At 38.9% G+C, this 20,721-nt stretch overlaps 1 protein-coding gene across 1 annotated transcript in view; it reads right to left on the reverse strand.

Moving 5' to 3' along the window:
- Positions 1–20,721, reverse strand: part of OSTF1 (osteoclast stimulating factor 1) — a 51,649-nt gene that overhangs the window by 1,890 nt on the left and 29,038 nt on the right. The window contains exons 3-9 of the mRNA XM_008531060.2: positions 17,226–17,276; positions 14,480–14,543; positions 12,736–12,789; positions 11,268–11,375; positions 10,220–10,269; positions 7,067–7,145; positions 3,737–3,835 (exon numbers count right to left, since the gene is read on the reverse strand). Coding sequence (XP_008529282.1) covers positions 3,737–3,835; positions 7,067–7,145; positions 10,220–10,269; positions 11,268–11,375; positions 12,736–12,789; positions 14,480–14,543; positions 17,226–17,276 — 505 coding nt within the window. The remainder of the gene's footprint in view (positions 1–3,736; positions 3,836–7,066; positions 7,146–10,219; positions 10,270–11,267; positions 11,376–12,735; positions 12,790–14,479; positions 14,544–17,225; positions 17,277–20,721) is intronic.

Genomic DNA, 20,721 nt, shown 5'->3' on the forward strand with positions numbered 1-20,721 from the left:
ACCTGTATGAGAAAAATAGCAAGTCTGGACAATGACAAAACCTTTGATGATATTACGGACTTATTACTAATTTTAGGTATGCTAATGATATTGTAGTCTTTTTAAGAGTCTTAAGGTTTAGGAAAACGATTACTCAGACAAAGGAAGGGAGAAGGGGGAGTCAGCACAACAGAGGTAGAAACCGATTTATCTTACACAAGAGAGAAGAAAAGATAAAAGACAAACAAGTGGATGTGAGCAGAACAGAGGCAAGCTTCAATGATTTCACATCGGCTTTCAAACCGCCAGAAGTCTCCAGGTTGACTATATTCTTCTCCATTCTCCTTAAGAGGGGTTCTGGGGAATTGGGAGGAATATATTTTGTTCTATCCCACACACACCGAGGAACTGCAGACTGGCTGTGAACTTGGCAAAAGTAGCTTTTCAAGCTAAAGACAAACAGCAAAGCTCTTTCCCTTTCTACTCTGCTACTACAATCCTGGGTTTTGCCCATTTGAGATATTTTGTCCTTCAGTGGTTACTTCTGCACTTTGTTTTAACCTCATTTCTCCTGCTAGCAAGAGAAAGGTGACTTGCCGTGGAGCAAACTCTGACCAAATGGAAATCAAGAGACAGGAATGAGCCTGGCAAATAAATTCCTTATCCTCCCTTCCTGTAGTGGACAGCTCTGAGGCATAGTTTCTCTGGAAACTTCTCATATGGCGAATCCTGAGTGCCGAGCCCGATCTCTTTATAGCCCATATTGGGGCCTGACCAGTATGGTAACCTATCTCCCAGAAACTTGCCATCCTCCCTACCTCACTCCCATTCTTCCTCGATCTCACTGCCCTGGATTTACATGTTCCAAGTCAAGTACCAGCACTTAAGACAATCAAACAATAAATCAACAAGTCAATAAATACATGGTGGACGGATAAACACGATCAAGTGGATAAATCTCACAGACATAACATTAAGTGAAAGAAGTTAGACACAGAAATGTACATACTGTTTGATTCCATTTATATCAAATTTGAGAAAGCAAAACTAATCTTTGGTGAGAGAAGCAGAGGATGCTAAGGGAGGCTTCTGAGGAGTAAGAAATATTCTCTATCTTGATCTGGGTTGTGGTGAGTAAGTGTAAGCACAGTAAAAAAAAAAAAAATCACCAAGCTGAACACTTAGGATTTAAGTACTTTACTTAACGTAAATTATACCCCAATTTTTAAAAATTAGAAAAAGGATTTAAGGGCTCAACCCTCACGTACTGCCCTGATCCTACCCCCCATATCCCGGATTTACCCTTAGTGGTAACTACAAGTAATATGAATTGTTTTGTCCCTAAAGGAATCCAAGACGTGCTTTTAAACGTGGACAATATCAGAATACACCTTTTCTGCTTAGAGTTCATGCTGGCAATTAGCTATAAGGCCCAATATTCACACTCTCATTCCAACTAGGATCAAAATACAAATTAAAACTTTTTAAACTGGATGATTGGGGGAATGAAGCAAGAAAAAAGAGAGAAAAAGTAACACGAAAATTCATGTCTTGGCTCTGCGTGCCAGGCCTCAAGGTGACCTCATTAACGAATCCATTATCTAATCAATACAAATTTAGGAAGGCTGACTAAAGACACTTGGAGTGAGCAGAGAGGAAGAGTACCCATCTCCCCACCTTACTCTACAAAGACTAGAAAAGTGAGGGGAAAAAAGAAGAGTCTGCCACCTGCTTCCCCAGGCTCCAGCTACTCATGTGGGGGCTTCTGGATGCAGCTCTCCAGGGGCTGAGCAGGTGTGCTATTTTCCTTGCCTATCACGACCAAGCTCATGGGATGCACAAGACTCTGATAACCTTCAGCTCATAAGACACCTTACTCCTTGGTCAGGACATTCTGGAGGCACTCATATAGCAACAGGAAGTCAGTGGCAGAGTAAGGAAGTTAGGCCACAGTCCTACTTCCTGACCCAGCCAAGGCAGCAGGCAGGAGGAGGTCCACCTCAAGTAAAAATGTCTCTCCCACATGGCTGCAAACACGGCTTCTCAGTCAAAATGTAGCCGGGGAGTACCATCTCAGGCTCACTTAGAACTTACATCCATCTGTGCATGAGTAATTACTTTAAAGAAAGACTTGCTCTGCCAGAGAGCATCCATGGCTTGAATAATTAAGGAATCCCAAACTGCTTAATGGTTTACACTACCTCTGAACTGAAGTTAAAAGAGATAAAAATCTGGAACAAGACATATCTGGGATAAAGAACAAAAGAAACAACAGACTCAGGAGGAGGGCTATGATGGGAATTTGATGACATAAGGAGGATAATTCTGGGAGGCTCCCTTGGCGAGCCATGAAGAGTGGGGGACTGTTTGCTATTTTTGATTGACTAAAGCAGGAAACCAGGGACTGGCTTTATTTGTTGTTTCTGCTAGAAATGGAATATGGGACAGCATAACATTGCCTCTTCTCATAAATCAAAGGATACCTGGGAGAGAAGACAGTTTTCCAAGGGTTCAAAAATTAATGGGAATTTGATTCAAATAATAAAAACAGAAATCAGTATCTCATTACAGAAGTTCGAGAACTCTGAAAGTGATAACAGCCTCAAGTTAAAATGGAAACAAATGCACTTGACCTCTGTAAGGGAAATTTCTCAAAAGCTGTTCTGGTGATTCTCCACTAACATGGATCAGTCTAAACCCTAGACTCTAAATCAATACTAACAAGGTTTGGAAGAATGAGTAGCAATGCAAAAGACTTACAAGAAGTAAGCCCTTCATTGAGCTAGTTCCTTTCTAAAAAATGGTGGAAAAAATTTATCAATTATTGGTTTATATTTCAAAATGGTATTAAAGTGCCAAACATAAGATAATACAGTAGAGAAAGGCTCGAGAAGTGAGGAAAAAAAAGAGAATAAGTGTTCCCTCCAATCAAATCATCTTCTACCTTTCTTTTGCCTACATCTCTGGGTTTCTCATGGGCCAGGAGGCTGATGATGAATGAAAAGGGGAAAAAGGAGAGGTGGATGGGAAGAGCTCAAGGCACACCCTCCCAGCATTTCCTTGAGGAATTACCACATTAGAATGAATCTAGGGGCACATGTTCAATAGGCTTTGTACTGAGAGGTCAAATAAATAGCCTGTCTCTGAATAGTAATCAGGAATGATGCAGGTATGTCTAACACCTTTTCTTTAACACCTTTTCAAAACAACCATACAAACTTTTCATTTTTTTCAAACCTGTTCTCCCACATCAATAGTTATTTTTATCTTTAAGAACGTATACCTAAACTTTACCTTTAAAAACCACCCATAGTACTTTGAATTGATACCAGAATGTTGACAAAGTCTAGAATAATTTTGATTATAGTTTATTGATACTCTCATTTCCAATAGAAACAAAATATAATCATGGAGCTGTTGAGTGATTAACTCAAAAAATACTAGGAGATAACCACTCATAAAAACATATCTGAAACGAGGAGATGGAGACCACGGTTCTCTGCTAAGGACTGTCATGCAAGGCAAGGTGATTAGAACTTGATTGCAAGGAACAAAAGAAACATACAAAAATAGTAAAAGATCAATATCTCTTCAAATTTCTGTTTGCATGAGGGTACTGTTTCATGTCGGAGTGTCTGATTTAGACCAAGGATATAAAATCTAACTTCACAATCACCAAGAAAACTCTTTTCCCCATACTACGTTGATAAGTCTTAGTCAGGATGCCACCAGAGGAGAGAGAATTGAAACCAAATACCTGTTCCCTGTTTCTTTTTCAGGAGAGATGCACAGGCAGCATTAGTAGCCATGTCGAAGGCCAGCTTCTTTTCATTGTTCCTTAAGTCTGTTCTAGCACCTTCCCCAAGACAAGAAAAGTAAATTAGGCATTTTTGAAGACCCTATAGCAGCAGCCAATCATTTTCCACCAAAACTAACTAGAGAACAATTCTGCTGAAGAAATAAGCTTTTCCAAATAGGAAAACTTTCTCAAAACAGTTATAATGTATTTGGGCATCTTTAATCAGGGAGCTTGTTGCTGCACTTGCGATAATTATGTGCAATTAAAATATAGCCTTTCAAGTCCCTATAGAACTGCATGTGAACTTCTCAGTAAGGAGTTACCATCCCCATGGTAAATCCTAAATCAGTTAGACTCCAGTGGTTACATGTGCCTCAGTGTGAGTTTTTGGGGATTAAATTCAATACACCCTTGGCTGCTGCTTCTGTTCAAGGAGGTCTTTAGAAAAGACCATGTGAGTTGAGTTTGAGGGGATTAATATTTTATATCTAGAAATATATTCTCATGCAAATTAGAATAGTAACAATAAAATCTAGAGGCAACCCATTCTTCCCAAAGCCCATCTTCTACCTGCTTTTTTCCTTGTCATTTTTTTGTGTTAACAATTACATCAAAATTCATGAATACATTCTCACTGTGAAAGAGTAAAAAATAAAGAAGTACGCTGAACAAAACGCTATGTCCCATTTCATCCCCCAGCAAACTCCCTCCTTCCTCCATCTTCTACCTTCTGCAGAGGTAACCATTCCCAACAAGTGGACATCAGTTCTCGTCTCCTTTATGTGCACGAAGGCCTTCACAGACATATATGTACATACACAAAATCATAATACATGTATTGGTCTGTAATTTGATCCTTCTTATTGCTGTATAATTGACATGAAACATTTGTTTCAGGTGTACAACATAATGATTTGATATTTGTATATTCTGTGACATGACCACTGTAAGTCATTAACGTCCATCACCACACATAGTTGTGAGATTTTTTTTCTTGTAATGAGAACTTTTAAGATCTACTCTCTTAGAAACTTTCAAAAATGCAATATGGTATTATTAACTATAGTCACCATGCTGTACATTACACCTTCATGATTTACTTATTTTATAACTGGAAATTTGTGCCTTTTGAACCCAAGAGTTTTTTTTAACTTAATATATAATGGTACTCATTCCTTAGTAGGATGCATACTTACAACTCAGTCTACTTAAACGTTTATAAGTATTCCATTTCGTGGATGTTCCAAAATTTATTTAATCATCCCTCTACTGAGGGGCACTTAGACTGTTCCTAATTTTTGGGTTTTTTTAAGGAAGATTAGCCCTGAGTTAATATCTACCACCAATCCTCCTCTTTTTGCTGAGGAAGACTGGCCCTGAGCTAACATCCGTGTCCATCTCCCCCTACTTTATATGTGGGACACCTACCACAGCATGGCTTGACGAGCAGTGCGTAGGTCCACACCCCGGATCTGAACCCGCGAATCCTGGGCCACCAAAGCAGACCATGTGAACTTAAACTCTGTACCACCAGGCCGGCTCCAGGCTGTTCCTAATTTTCATTATCACCACCAATACTGCCATGAGCCTCCTTGACCAACATCTTTGTCTACATGTATTTCTGAAGGATGGTTTCCTAAAAGTGGTGTTGAAATGTACATGTGGAATTCTGCTAGCTGCTGTCAGATTGCTTTCCAAGAAGGCTTCACCAGATTACACTTTCTGCTACAGGGTATGAGAGTACCATTTCCTTTGCAACCACATCCTCTTCAATAAACAAACAAAAAAAATGTTCTAAAACCTGAAGGTACAAAAATACTGAGTCAAGAAAAAAACAGTATTGTTTAATTCGGAATATGGTAACTGTGTGTCAAAATCTCTTTCTCCTGAGCAGATTGAGATCTATCCACAGCTGGAGTTATGTGGAAATCCTCATTCGCTCATTGTGCTACAGGTCAAAAATCCTGAGGGTTAAGAGGTCTATGACGAATCATATCTTACAATAAATTACACTATAGAACTCATAGACGTGATTTCTATCCTGATAGGAAATGTTCAGAGACAGCAATGCTAGAGAAAAGAAACACACCCATTGCCTGTGTCCCTCTCGACCAGTGCTGCCCAATAGAAATACAACGTGAGCCAGATATGTAATTTTAAATTTTCCAGCAGCCACATTTTCAAAATGTGAAATTCATTTTAATAATATACTTTATTTAACCCAGTATATCCAAAATGTTATCACTTTATCATGTAACCAATATAAAAATCATTGTGATATTTTACTTTTTTATTGGCTAAGTCTTGAAAATCTGGTGTACGTTGTGCACTTACAGCACATCTCAGTTCAGACTAGTCTCACTTCAAGGGCTCAGCAGCACACACGGCCAGTGGCTGCCGTATCAGACAGCAGAACTCTGTATAATCTTTGAGGGGCACTATAGTGGTCCTCACAGTGTCTGATCTCTTAGACCTGGCATTTACATCACTGACATACTTTAAATCAAAAACGTTTCCTCTCATATATCCTACAACATTGCTCCGAGGATCCCTAATGATAGTGCCGCCATATGACTTGTGGTCTGGAGACTCAAGCAACCTATATGGAGCGCCTTCTGAACCACAGTATAGTATAGGGTGATATACCTGGCCCTCTGTAAGGGTTAATTAATATTTATGGGACAGACAAATGCATGGATGGTCAGCCCATAACTCCACTGTTCACTCTGACTTGTGCAAAAACAGGGAAAAAAGGATCCTCACTCATTCTCTATCCATCTAGCACTTCAATTCTCTGTATGTCTAGCACCTGCTCACCCCAAAGCCGGACACTGCAGCCACAACATTCTTTCTTATCAATCAAGACTTTCCTGTGTAAACAGGGGCCTCAGCAACTTTACCCACAGCTTTCTCAGAGAGGATCCCCTCTGTATGTGCACATGCACATGCACACACACACACAAACACACACATGCACAAGTATGCTTTCCTTCTAAGGCCCTTTAATCCTGCAGAAATGTACAATAAGTTCTTACTAAAAGCAATATACGTAATTTTAAAGCTTACCAAGGTTTTACTTTATAACTAAAAACTTACACAAATAAACTCAACAATTTCCTTGATTTAAAATAAAGACATCTCACTCTGTGATACAGTCAGAGTAGAGATTAAAATCCCAGTTTTAAAATAAAGAGCCTATTATTCTTCCTACTATTTCAAAAGGTATAATTTGATGTAGCCTATTTTTCAGGCTAAGCAAAGATGAGATAAACTCAGCATACACTTTACCTTTTGCCAGAAGCAGCTGGACAATATCTGCATAACCCTTCCAGGCAGCAGCATGCAAAGCTGTGTCTCCCAACTTGTTCTAGAGTGATAAAAAGAGAAAGAAGTATTTTTTAAAATGAAGTGTGAATTGAAAACACACATGAATTTAGGTTTAATCTAAGCAAACCTAAAGTGAGAACAAAGTTATAAAATCATATAAAATTCCAAAGAGGGAAAGAAGACTGGAGAGATGAGAGATGAGTCATTCAGGGAGACGCAATGGGATGGAGAAGTAGAAACTGACTTGGCAGAGCACAAGCAGAGATGCAGATGCCTGCAGAGGGAGACACCAGGGAAGCAGGCAGATCTGACCTCGGAGAAACCTAGCATGAATTAGGAACTGGAGATGCCTGGATACCTTGGAGCAGGAACAAGGCATGGGGTGAAAACAAGGGTACTGGGCAAAAGTGTTTATAAGGAGTAATTAGAACCCCAGAACCCCAGATCACCTTCCTGTCTCTGTGCTGCCAGGTGACACAGTACAGAGGGTAGAATTACCCTGCCGAGAAATTAACCAGATAGTTTCCAAACTCATGGACACTAGGTACAAGAGAAGTGGCAATAATGATGGAAACTAAAAGCAGAAGGCCAGCTGAAAAACCTACAAACTGGGCAGTAAGATCCCTCTCCCAGCTGCCTTTATTTACCCCACTGCCCAGTGTATACATTCAGGCATGGAGCCCCAGGCAGGAGGCTGGAGGATACTTCTCTGTGAAGCTGAACAGCCCCCCAGGTGGGGAGGGAAGGAGAACTCATAGTGGCATGGGTATAACCCAGCAAAACAGCCAGGGCCTCAGCACTTCACTCCATGGAGAAGCCCGCCAGCCAGCAAGCCCCCAAAACACTCAGCACTTCCAATCACACTTACACATGAGTGGAAAGCCAAAGACACTAGGTATTTGAGGAAAGCCTCTACTATTTGAGGAAAGACCAAAACAAACAAAATAAGTGCATCTTAGAGGAAAAAGACACAGTATAGCAAATAGCAAAAAATGTTTTAAAAAGCTATAATTAATATATAACAGATATAAAATGATTATAACCTAATGAAACAAGAAAAAGATGCTATTTGAAAGTAACAGAGTTAAAAAAAAGAGCTTGTGGTAGACAGTTCTAGGATGGCCCCCAGATCCCTGCCCCCTAGTTTACACCGCCTGTATAATTCCCTCCCCTTGAATATGGGTGAAACCAGTGAATATAATGGGATATCACTCTCATAATTAGGTTTCTAACCAGTTGATGCTGAGTTCATCAAAAGGTAGATTTACTGGGTGGGCCTGACCTAATCAGGTGGGCCTTTTCCCAAAACAAGGTGTGGCACCAGAGACACAATCTCTAGCTGGCCTTGAGGAAGAAAGCAAACAGCCATGTTGTCAACTGTCTATGGAGAGAGGTGGTCTCTGAAAGCTGAGGACCCCAGTACCACAGGTACAACAAACTCAATTCTCCTAGCTACTAGTGAGTATGAAATAGGACCTGAGCTCCAGATGAGAACCCCGCTCCAGCCAACACCTTGATTCCAGCCTGTGGGATGCTTAGCAGAGAACTCAGCTACACCTTGCCCAGAATTCTGGCTCACAGAAAATACACGGAAATAGGTGTTGTCTTAAGCTGCTAAATTTGTGGTAATTTGTTACATAGCAATAAAAAACAAATACAAAGCTGTGAGGAATTAAAAAGATAACCAAGGGGGCTGGCCCAGTGGCACAGCGGTTAAGTTCACATGTTCCACTTCGGCGGCCCAGGGTTTGCCGGTTCAGATCCTGGGTGTGGACCTACGCACTGCTCATCAAGCCATGCTGTGGCAGGCGTCCCACATGTAAAGTAGAGGAAGATGGGTACGGATGTTAGCTCAGGGCTAATCTTCTCCCCCCCCCAAAAAAAGATAACCAAAATAAACATAAAGATAAAAGTGAGAAAAATTAAGAAAATTGGAGGTTCAATCTAAGAGGTCCAACATAACTAACTACTAAAGGGCATTCTAGAACCAAAGAATAAAGAAAATGGTCAGATAAAAGCTACAAAAAACCGAATACAAGACATTTTTCCAAGCCAAGAGAGTTCGTCATCATTCTTGGGCAAAGATTCACACTAAAGTGCATTATTGTGAGATTTCAGAACACCAAGGATAGAGTCAAGATTTTGAGCGAGAGAAAAAGCAGATGACACACAAAAGAATGGGCATCGAAATGGCCTCAACCTCTCAAAAGCAACCCTGAAAACTAGAATAGCACGGAGCCATGCCAGAACGCTGGGGAATCATTTTCAACCTCGAATTCTGTCAGCCAAATAATCAACCCCAAACCCCCCATACTCAAGAATCTACTTGAAGATGTTCTTCTAAAAATGGAAGACACAGCATCCAGAAAGCGAAGACACGACACAGGAGAGAGTGAAGGGTTTCCCGGGAAGACAGCCAAGGGCAGCAGAGGCCCAGTTGCTCAGATAAGAGAATGAGGATGAGGTCTTCAGGAAGGATCATTCCAGGGAGAAAAAAGAAAGCAGTTGATTATCTTATACATTCTGGAAAAGTCTATCAAGAGAGTATAAAACAGTGTAGAAGTCTTAGTCAGACACACACACACAAAAGCTAAATAAAAGTCAGTAAGTACAGAAACCAAAAAGTTATACAAGCAGTGAACTATATTTAAATTGCCCTAGTACTGTAAGCATCATATAGTAAGATAACCAACAACTATGACATGATACATTGGGAGGACCAGAGGAGGAAAGGCTCGGTCCTGGAAGAGGAGAGTGGGGCAGGTGAGAAGCTTAAATCTTCACCTACCAGACAGGATGCCAAAATACACATGAAGCAATGAATTTTGAGATAGCTCCATAAATATAATCCTTAGGAACATGAAGGTAAGAAGAAAGAGAAGAGCTCAGAGCTGAAAGTGATATATCAAGAGGAGTTCATAGGCATTTGGGGCTTTACACAATTTAAACTTTAGTTTAACTATGTGCTTGTAGGATTTTGATTAAAAGTTTTATGAAAGATAATAAATGGGAAAAGGTCAGTGAAAGATACTGAGATAGGATTTTACATGCCCATAAACTGCACAAAGAGAACACAGCAGGTGTGTTAACTGACTTCCACGTACGCAAGCTCACCTGTTGGTTCAGTTCAATGTTTGGTTGAGCAAATAGCATTTCCACTATATCTGAAATGCAAATAGAAAAGATATTTTTTAAGAATGAAACGTAAAAGCCTGAAAAGACTAGACATAGTCTTTTATTTATTATTTATTTATTATTTATTATTACTATATTATTTATTAAAATAATTTTTAAAAGGAGGATTCTTTAGAAGAGTCTTTAAGAAAATCATTATAACAAATTTTTCAATATTTATGTAAACAGAAGACTTAAGATTCTAAAAGGTAGAATTATTTAGGGGAAAAATATTTTTCAAGTAATTTGGCTTTTGCATTTTCACATGACATCTATAAGAATATTTTTACATTTGCTATTATATTTAATATTCATATAATTAAATTTGTGTTTATTAGCTAAAATCAGATAGGGTTCTTTTGGGAGACAGCCATAATTTTCCTTTGGCTTTGCCATTTAATTTGTTGGGTTCTTTGTTTCTCATTGTCGTTGGGTTTATTTTTGGGGTGTGTTGTAGAGAGAGGTAAAAAAAAGAGTGGGTGTGGTAGGTTTTTGGCAAGGCTGAAATACATCTAGAAATTCCATTTGTCATTATTATTGATTATAACAGAGAAAGACATCAACCGAATCACTAACTCAAGCAAATGCTGTCTTTCTCCTGAATCTAACAGTTTGCACTAAACTTAAAATGTAAGTCATAAAAACGTATCTTGGGAACAGGTAAGCTGAGTCAATTCTGCCCCTTTCTTCTGTAAGATTAGATAGTGGGGTTTGTTTTTATATTACTGTTGTTTTCCTGTAACCATTCCAAGCCTGAGAGAGGAAAGGAAGTTTCCAGTCTTTCAAAAGAGAGAGGTCGGCGCAGTGAGGCTGACCGACCAAATTCTACCCACTGGTTTACAGAGCTTCCAGGAACAAGGCTTTTGGATGATGTTCTAATGGATTTGAAAAAAATAATCAACTTTTTCTTTTTCGTAATTCTAGCTCCCCTGGGTGAAGCACATTTTCAGCCGCACACACATTTATGATAATAAAGAAAATGGAATACCTTTGTGACCCCCGTGACAAGCCCAGTACAACGCGGTGCTTCCAGCTTTGTCCAAGCCGTTAACACCGACTCGGTTGTCCAAACACTCTCTCAACCAGCTCAAGTTGCCTGAAAAAATTTTATGTTTATAAAAACACAAGAAAAAGTCTCTTATTTTTTTGTTTTGCTTTATTTAATCAATTTCATCCTGCATAAATTCCCATTTGCAATGGATTAATCAGCAAATCTGAAATGAAGACCTACCCAGTAATGCATTTATTATGGTACACGTTGCCTTCCAGTTTATTAATGGAAAGCATTAACATCAATTTTTAATGGTAGGTTAATGGGAAGAGTTGCCTAAATGGATCTACTTAGGGTATTTTTACTCTGCAAAAAATTTATATACTTCTTTTTCTTTTTCAAATTCTAGAACTTGGGGAAAAAACAAACCCAAGAATAAGCAGACACTACTCATATTCATATTTAAAATGCATTTTTAGTTCTTACAAGAAAAGATACACTAAATAACCTACTCAAAGCTGCTGCCCTTATATGCTAAGTATTTATCTAATTTAAGAAGAATTTTTTAAATGTCAGTTTAGTAGTTCTAGTCACGCACCATCCTAAACCAACGAGTTCCTTTTGCACGCTCAGATTTCAAAAATATCTAAAACAGAATGAAAGTAAGGATTTACAAAAACTCCCTATTATCTATGGCAATTGACAGTGGCCCTACTGATGTTTGGGATTGGAGAATTCTTTGCAGTGGGAGCTGTCCTGTAGGATGTTTAGCAACGCCCAGCCTCTCTACCCAAAAGGTGCCAGTAGCATCCTCCAAGTCATGACAGTCAAAACGTCTCCAGATATTGCCAAAAGTACCAGGGTTTGGAGAGAGGAATGACCCCCAGAAGAGAAGCACTGATCTACAGGATAAAGCCCCAGGTACAAGCCCCATCCCGGATGCACCCTCCCTCACCCGCCCCACCCTACCACACACACACCTGCACTGCACTAACACTCTTCCAAATGCTGTGCCCCCAAGCAGCCTCTGCCATCCTGACCTCCAGTTATTCATTCTGGCCTCTACAGCCTGTTTAACCTGAACACTTCAACTGCTGTACTCATCACATCATCTTATAATGAGCTGTTACACACCTCTCTCCCCTACCAGATTTTAAGCTCTGGGAGTCACAGACCATGCCTTTCTACTCGCCACCAAGCACAGGTAGGTAAAGCACTGAAAACTATTTGTTGACTGAAATTTTAAAATTAAAATTAAAATTACACTAGGATGATAGAAGAGAGAAGAGAGACTGCTTCTGGGGCAGGCAGAAATTTAACTAGGAAGGGAACTCTCTGGGATGACAGAGATGTTCTAGATCTCGATCTAGGTGTCTGTTACATGGGTGTATACATTTGCCAACAGTCATCAAACTATAAAATTAAAATCTGAGCATTTTACTCAATCAAAAAGAATCACACCTACCTCTTTTTGCAGCTTCATGCAATGGATTGTCAATGGATTCCGCCTGCTCAGCCACTAGATTGAAAAGAAAAAGTGCAAACTCAATGTTGAGAGTGCCACCCAAATGACACACTGAAGCCACTCCCTCATCACAGTCCCCCAGCTTCCGGGGCGCCTGGGCCTTCCACCATACAGCTTCCCTTACTTAAAGTAGATAAAAAATAGCGGAAAATCAAACTGATGTTTTCTGCTTTAAATGAAGCTGAATTATGTGTTAGATGAAACCTTAGCAACAAGGCAATAACACTGTAATTAACTGGAAGTATAAACAAAAACAAGCACAGCAATTAACTAGAAGTACAAACAAAACCAAACAGATCCAGGACCTGCACAGCAGTTTACTCAAGTACTTAAGAAACGAACTTCGTCACAAAAATGCAAGAGAAAGTATTTGATGTTCATTTTTACTTTCTGTAAAACACCCTACTTCAATTTGAAGATGGCTGAAAATTACTCTGTTTCCCTTGTGTGTGTGCCTGGGTGGGAACAGTCTGCTTCCTGTCTTCAGAAAGGGCAATCAGCAAACCTACGGGCCTCTAAAGGTGTGCTCGCTGTTGTCCTAGAATCAGTAGGAGGGACCAGCAGAAGACTGCTGTTCAAATTCGACTTCAGGCCCACCCCTGCCCGCCACAAAGGGCTGTAACAGGACACTCCCTTGGCTACGTAGGAGCCAAAGCAACAGAGGAGGACTTTCTGCCCTCAGTCTCTATGAATGGCTGGAAATGGCATGCACGGTTGAGGTACATGAGGGATTTCAAAGGTTAGAGGAGTGTAGAAATGTTTAAAGTCTTTTTCAGCTGCAAAGGGTATCACCCCAAGACCAGGGCCAAGTGAGGCCCCTGTGTTGGGGCCCAGGCCTCAGCCCTGGCTCCCCTCCCTCCACCTCCATCCCCGCCTGGGAATTTTGCAGTGTCTTCCTTGAAATTTTCTAAGTTCCCCTTCCGTGCTTGGAACTGTGCCTGATGCCAGCCTATTGGTCGAAGGTCTCATCTAACTCTAAAGTTGAAAGGAACCTCAGAAGTGATTTAAATCAAACCCTCTCAATATGCAGATGGGGAAATAGTCCCGGGGGAGCAGTTAGGTGCCTTCACTAACGTCTCTTGTTACGAGAAGTAGAAGAAAACGGATTAAAACCCAAGATCTTTGTTTACCAATCCTGTGCTCTTTTTAACTTTACTCTGCTGATTTGATTTCTAAGTGAGTCTATTTTGTCCACCTTTCAACCAGAAGCAGCTTCACGGCAGGGGCCACATCTCACTGCTCAAGCTCCCCAAACTGCCCCAATACACACTTGAAGAACATCACTGCCCCAAACGTGAATTAACAAGGCAGGATTACTTCATCACAAAAGAAAGGTTAGTTTAAGACACCATGGGTGAAATTTGGTTTAACAGGAAAAGAAAAAAAAAGACAGAAAAATGTTCCTAAGAGTTGAATCAAGTAAAACCATAAGCCTTTCCTTGGAAATCGTGGGTTCTTTCAAGAATGCTACAACGTGTTTTCTTAAGCCAAGAAGTCAAGCTCAAGCCCCACCGATGTCCATGACCATTTTACTAACGGGAGGCTCATGGAGCAGAAAATGTCATAGACTGGCCATAACTCCACTGATTTCTCAGCCACAGCAGCAAGCAGAAAGGCCTCAGGAACCAGATAACCAACAGTGCACAAAGGACAGACAAAGTAAAGCCACCATGGCCAAGCTTACCATAGTTGCTTGGGATCAGTCCAGTCCTGCCTTTGGAAGTGCCTTTCCACCAATTGGTATCACTCTGGTGAAAGAAGAGTTAAATTAAGTGGTAGCAAATCAATTTACATTCAGTCACTTTTAAAACCATGAGGTTCCTGGAATGTACCTGCCCTACAAAATGTCCATTGGGCCTGGTCACAATGGTCAAGCATCCTCACCTATAGATGTCCATTCCCCTTATCACCAAATTACAAATAGTCACATCTGCCTGTAACACATCAAATATACTTCATCACAGAGCCTCAACAATTAAACAAATCAAACAGAGATCTTACGAAAAACAAGAAAAAAATTACACCCAGTTTAGACTCTCTATAGGATTTCTTTGTCCAGAGTCTAATTTCTCTTAGCTTCAAGATTTTGGGAGGAGGGAAATGGGGGGTGGGGTTCTAAAGAACTATCTCACCTTCATTTTTGGGTAACTTTTTATTATTAAAAAATTCAAACTTACACAAAGAACAGTATAATGAACCTACATCTACCTATTTCCCAAATGCATGAATTATTTACTCATGGCCAATACTGTTGCACATATACCCTCATCCACAACTTCCTTCCCCTGTGCATTATTTTGAAATAAATTCTAGACATCATATTATTTCACATCTGTAAATATTGCAGTATGTATCTCTGAAAGATAAAGATTCTTTCAAAGACATAATTATAATACCTCTATCACAGCTTAAAAAAATTCTTAACAATAATTCCTTAATATCATCAAATATATAGATCAATACTCCAATTTTCCAGTTGGCCCATAATTTGAGATCTAAATAAAGGTCATGCAATATGATTGATTGATTTGCCTTTTAAGTCTCTTTTAGTCTACGGTTCCTCCTCCATTTTTTTTTCCCCTACTCTTTCACAATACACTTGTTAAAGAAACCAGTTTGTTTTGTAGAGTTTCAAACAGTGTGGATTTTGCCTGTTTCATCACTGTGTTATCATTTAATGTGTTCCTCTGGTTCCCCATATTGCCTATAAATTGGTCATTAGTTCTAGGGGGTAATTAGATTCAGATTCAATTTTGGCAAGACTATTTCATAGGTAGTATTGATTTCTTCCATCAGGAGACCCACAATGTCTGGCGATCTTTCTTTTTGTAATGTTAGTAGCCAGTGACAAGCATTATCAGGATCCATTATTTCACAGGCATTGCAAAACGGGTAACATTCTAATTCTATCACTCCTTCTTCATTTAAATACCTAGAATATCTCTTTAAAGAGAAAATTTCCCTCATCAACTCTCAGGTTACCCAGAGATGAAGTTCATACGGAAAAGGCAGAATCAATGTTGATTCTTTTCCTTAAACAGTTCTCAGAATAAAAATTTGGTTCCCTCGCATTCTCTCAGGGTGACCAATGATGTTTGTTTGTTTTGCAGTATCATTAGGAACTCGTGAATTTAATCACAGGAAATGTGTCAATCCTTGAGAACTGCTGCCCCGACTGCTCAAACTGTCCTATCTTTGGCTAGTGGCAGCCTCTTTCACTTAGATCCTGTGTCTTTCCAACACGACTCTAGCAATCTTTGGTAGTTTCCCTGCTTTCTAAATAACAAAATGTTCTGAGATTATCTCGTACCTTTGCTCTCCCTAACCTGGTACTGCACATTTCTCAAAGGAGCCTTGTTCCTTTTAATGGGAAATAACATATTATTATTGAGTTGGTCATTTTGTTTAGGCCTTTTCTAAGGACAGAGCAGCAAGTATTTTTGTTTTGTTTTATTTTAGAAAATATATAACATACTTCCAATTCAAATGCAGAGCTACAGGGTTTTTATTTAACCTCATTGATCTTACATCTGTATATGCTTTCTTGCAGGCTGAAAATCCCAGTTTTCAACATCATTGACCTAATGATTCATTTGCTCTAAACCATAATACACATGCAAAGATCTCGGAAGAGCAATACCATCACTTCTCCAACAAGATTATGATTAAAAACAGTTTACAATCTTTTTTGGCAGTTCTTTTTGTCCTTCATATATATTCTACCAGATATTTGTAGTTGGGCTCTTAAAATCTTAAAATCCCTTAGAATAGTTCCTCTCTGTGTGGTTATGCCAATTACCTGGGGTATAATTAAATTCATTTGATTCATTCTGCTTTTAATTTTCAGGAAGTGATTTTTACCATCTAACTTAATTTTATAACTATGCAAAAGTTACACGATTCCAAAGTCTGATCTCCATAACAAGGTATAATTTTTTGAAAGTCTATCTCCCATCTATGTTTCCTCTACTCTATTTCCCTTCCCCCACATAGAAGAAACTGTATTTAAATTTTATTTTATGACTATTCCTTTGACTTTTTATTTTAAATTGAGGAAAATAGGTATATGTGTGTCCTTTCACCCTTCCTTAGATAAATGAAGGCATACTATCCATATTTTTTCACCCTGTTTTTTTCACTTAAATTATCCTATAATAGTATATAGAGATATTCCTCATTCCTTTTTATAGCTGTATAATACTCCATTTACAGACATACCAAAGTTTATTCAAATATTTTCCTACCGAGGGACATAAGGGCTATTTCTAATCTTATGCTATTACAAACTGTGCTAAAATGAATAGACTTGGGCATATGTATTTCTATATAGATACATTTTTAAATGATGTACAATATTATGGCTATACAAAATAGTCATATTATATATCTTTAGTTCATACATGGTATTACAAAATATTAGCTGGACTTACCATGTCAGTAATGTAGATAATATCGCCTTCCTCAAAGTACAACTCATCTGGCTAAAAGAAAAAGATATTTACAAGTTTGACTCCATGTGATTTTTTGATTTAGAATACAGTGATTATGATAACAATTATATAGACTCCAAATCGTAGTGTATCCTTATAGACAATGTGGTTTTTATATACTTAAATCAGCATATAAACCATATAACAAAACATTATTAACAAATTAATACATGTGTAGGAAGCTGAATTTTCCCCATGATGAACTTCAAAGAACTACACATGTAACAAATAAGGATTCAGCACCACCCCCCCACCCCCCGCCACAACACACATCCCTGATATTCTTCCACAGTGAAAGCAGGACATTTCTATATGGAAACAGAACATTAATAAAGTTTCTTCCTTGTAGAGTTCTAAAAGGTGATACATATTTTTCACAAAAGATAAATGTCTAGAATTAAAACCATGAAAAATAACTAAAAGCTTGGTGCTCTGTCCTAAATGATTAGGTTTCAATCCTTGAACACCTTCATATCAACATCTGCTATCTGCTTATCTTGAGAAAACCATTATCCCATCTCTTCAAGTTCAGAGAGAAGGAATATTTCATATACGAGCAGAGTTAATACATAATTCAACCACGAATACGGCTGAAGAGGTGGAAGATGTGAAGCAGTAACTCGACAATCTCGACCATAAGCAGCTCTAAGGGGTTGCAGAGTCAACACCTGCTCTGGCCTGTACCAGGCAAACGTACTACAAACTCTCTGAATACAGCTAGGCACTTTAATTAAGCGTCTTCTTTTTCCCATCAGAAGATAACACTTACCAGCATAACTTTATGAATAAATATGATGATGTCTATTGAGAGTGAGTTTCAGATATTGAGAAATGTTTATGTTGCTACTGTTGTTACTGGACACCGTTCCATACAAATAAAAACTATGCTAGAGAAACAAATTATTTTATCCATTCATTTTTCCATTTATCTATCTCCTCTCTCAGTTGCAGACTAGGGCAATAAATATGACTCTGCACTAGTAATTTATTTAATTTCAAGATGAACTATATTATTATTACTACTATTTCCCCCAAATATAAATGAGGACTATATTAGCTCTATCATGCTTTAAACAACCACAAAACATGGATATTTAGATATATCATGAATTCAGATATAAAAGTTAGCAAATGATGATTAACGATACCAAAAAATGGCTGAGTCCCTTTAAAAGGCAACTTACTGAAGCATTTGTTGCATTTAAACTTGGATTTACAGAGACTGGCCTTACACACAGCAAAAGCTATGCAAAATTAGTTGAAACTATGTAGACTCAATGACACACTTTAATATTATTTGAAACAGGCATTAAGGAGAAAAAAAGTAAAGCCCTCTAAGATTTTCTCTAATCTTTCTCTAAAATGTTCTAATGCTCTATCATCGATATTACCACCAATATATGACAGATATTGAAAGTGACTCAGGAAACAAACTATTTCCTGTAGCATTTCTCTGCTGCAAACTGGATCACCCTGAGAGAGGCCGGAAAAGAGCTCACTTACCACCGTAGCATCCCAGCCAGACGCAGTGGCCATCCCCATAACAGTGCGGTTGGCCTTTACTGGCAATTTTAACACCATTGACTATCTCTCCTTTAGATGACAGTAAGGGATGGGAGGGGAGAATGAAGTAGGATATAAAGAAGTAAGGAAAACAGAATATATGTGAAAACTTAGCATTTTTCTGGAGTGACTCTGAGTTTTTTGCAGTTTTGAAAGAGTTCAATGCCTTGAAGAGATCCTTCCGGTCTTGGAACCATCCCAGGCCCTTCTTGCCCTGTACCTGTCCATGAGCTAACCTTGCCCACTTACGTCTAACAATGAATCCTCTCAATCAGTGCTTTCATCAAAGTTAAAGATTCATCTCTCCCTACAGATATGGCCTCCTTCTAAAATCACAAAAGTCAAGTCTGCCTAAATTTCCACGTTTAATAAGCTCATTCACCCTTGAAACAAAAAAGCACTTTTGAAAAAGAATCGAACAAGTAACTTAAGATGACACAGCACACAGACACAATTCCTATGATTAGCCTTTCTCATAAAAAGGGGAATAAAGCCTGGAAGAATGGGAAGTAAGTGCTTAGCGGATACAGGGTTTTCTTTTGGGGTGATAAAAATGTTTTGGACTAGACAGAGGTGGCGGCTGCACAACATTGTGACTGTATTAAAAGCCATTGAATCGTTCACTTTAAAATGGTTAATTTTATGTTATGTGAATTTCACCTCAATTTAAAAAAAGGCCATAGAGCCAAGAACAGTTTAAACTCTTAACATCTTTTAAGTAATCCACGTCCTTCGTGGTTTGGTAAAGTGCATCATCAGGAAAATATCACTAAGTACAGTCATTTCGATACTTCTCAGTGCTGTTTCGGTTTTTAAAATTAATGGCTGCCGTTCAGTGGTGGCGTCTGCCACAAGCGACCTATTAGGTCAGACTTGTTTTTCAACTAAGGCAACAACAACAGGCGGTCGATTTCAGTCAGGTGAAAAAAGGTCTCACTGTTTTTTCATCCTGAGAAAGGAGAGTGGATAGTTTATTCTCTTTTCAATCAATAGCTCCCAGACGCACAATACTACTACCCATAAAATACCTTCTTCCAAAGAAACTGGGGGCAGTTTTTCCTAACCTAGCCAAGCAGGTGTGCTAGCAAATTCTTCAGACTATTGGTGGCAGTACAGACAACAAGGTAATTTCTGCTTTTAAAATTTAGATAGATTTTGCCTAAAATATTGACACTTTCCATTAAGAAACCATTTGCAGGACACAGTGTAAATTATTCAGTGAGGATTTACTTCTAAATTCCTGGCATCCTATTCGTGGAACAGAAATGGGAAGATAGTGACACAATCAAGGAAGCACTTCTCTATTTCCAGAGTGCTCTTTGGTTTTTAACCACATTCCTCCTTCCCTCTCTCCTTGAAGAACCACAAGGTATCAGAACAAGTAAATTGTTGGTCCCGGGGACGTTACAGCAATGAGTACAAACTTTAAGTGTAGTCTCACTCCCATTCCATATATTCTTGGTAACATATAATTCCCAAGGCATTAATTTTGTTGGTTTAGGCAAATACACATTTTATGAAAAATTTTAGAAAGACTGTGGGATACTTCTGACATTTTCAGATTTATCAACCTGGACCCCTCAAAATTAATAAAAACAAATCAAATTCCCCTTTGATGTTTTTATTTAACACTTTATAGTGTTATTAGCTGCCAGGCACTGGTCTGGACATTCACAAATATTAACTAGTTTAACCCTCACCAGCAACACTGCGGGGTGGGTGCTGTTCTTATCGCCACATTATAGATGAGAAACTTGTTCAAGGCCTTGGGGCAGGTACATGGTAGACCCCAGACTTTAATCATGACAGACAGATTCTAGAGTCCCTGCTCTTCACCACCACCTATGCTTTCTCTCATTCAGAAGGGTCATGC

Source organism: Equus przewalskii, chromosome 22 (genome assembly GCF_037783145.1).
Source record: "Equus przewalskii isolate Varuska chromosome 22, EquPr2, whole genome shotgun sequence".
Classification (NCBI taxonomy): Eukaryota; Metazoa; Chordata; class Mammalia; order Perissodactyla; family Equidae; genus Equus; species Equus przewalskii.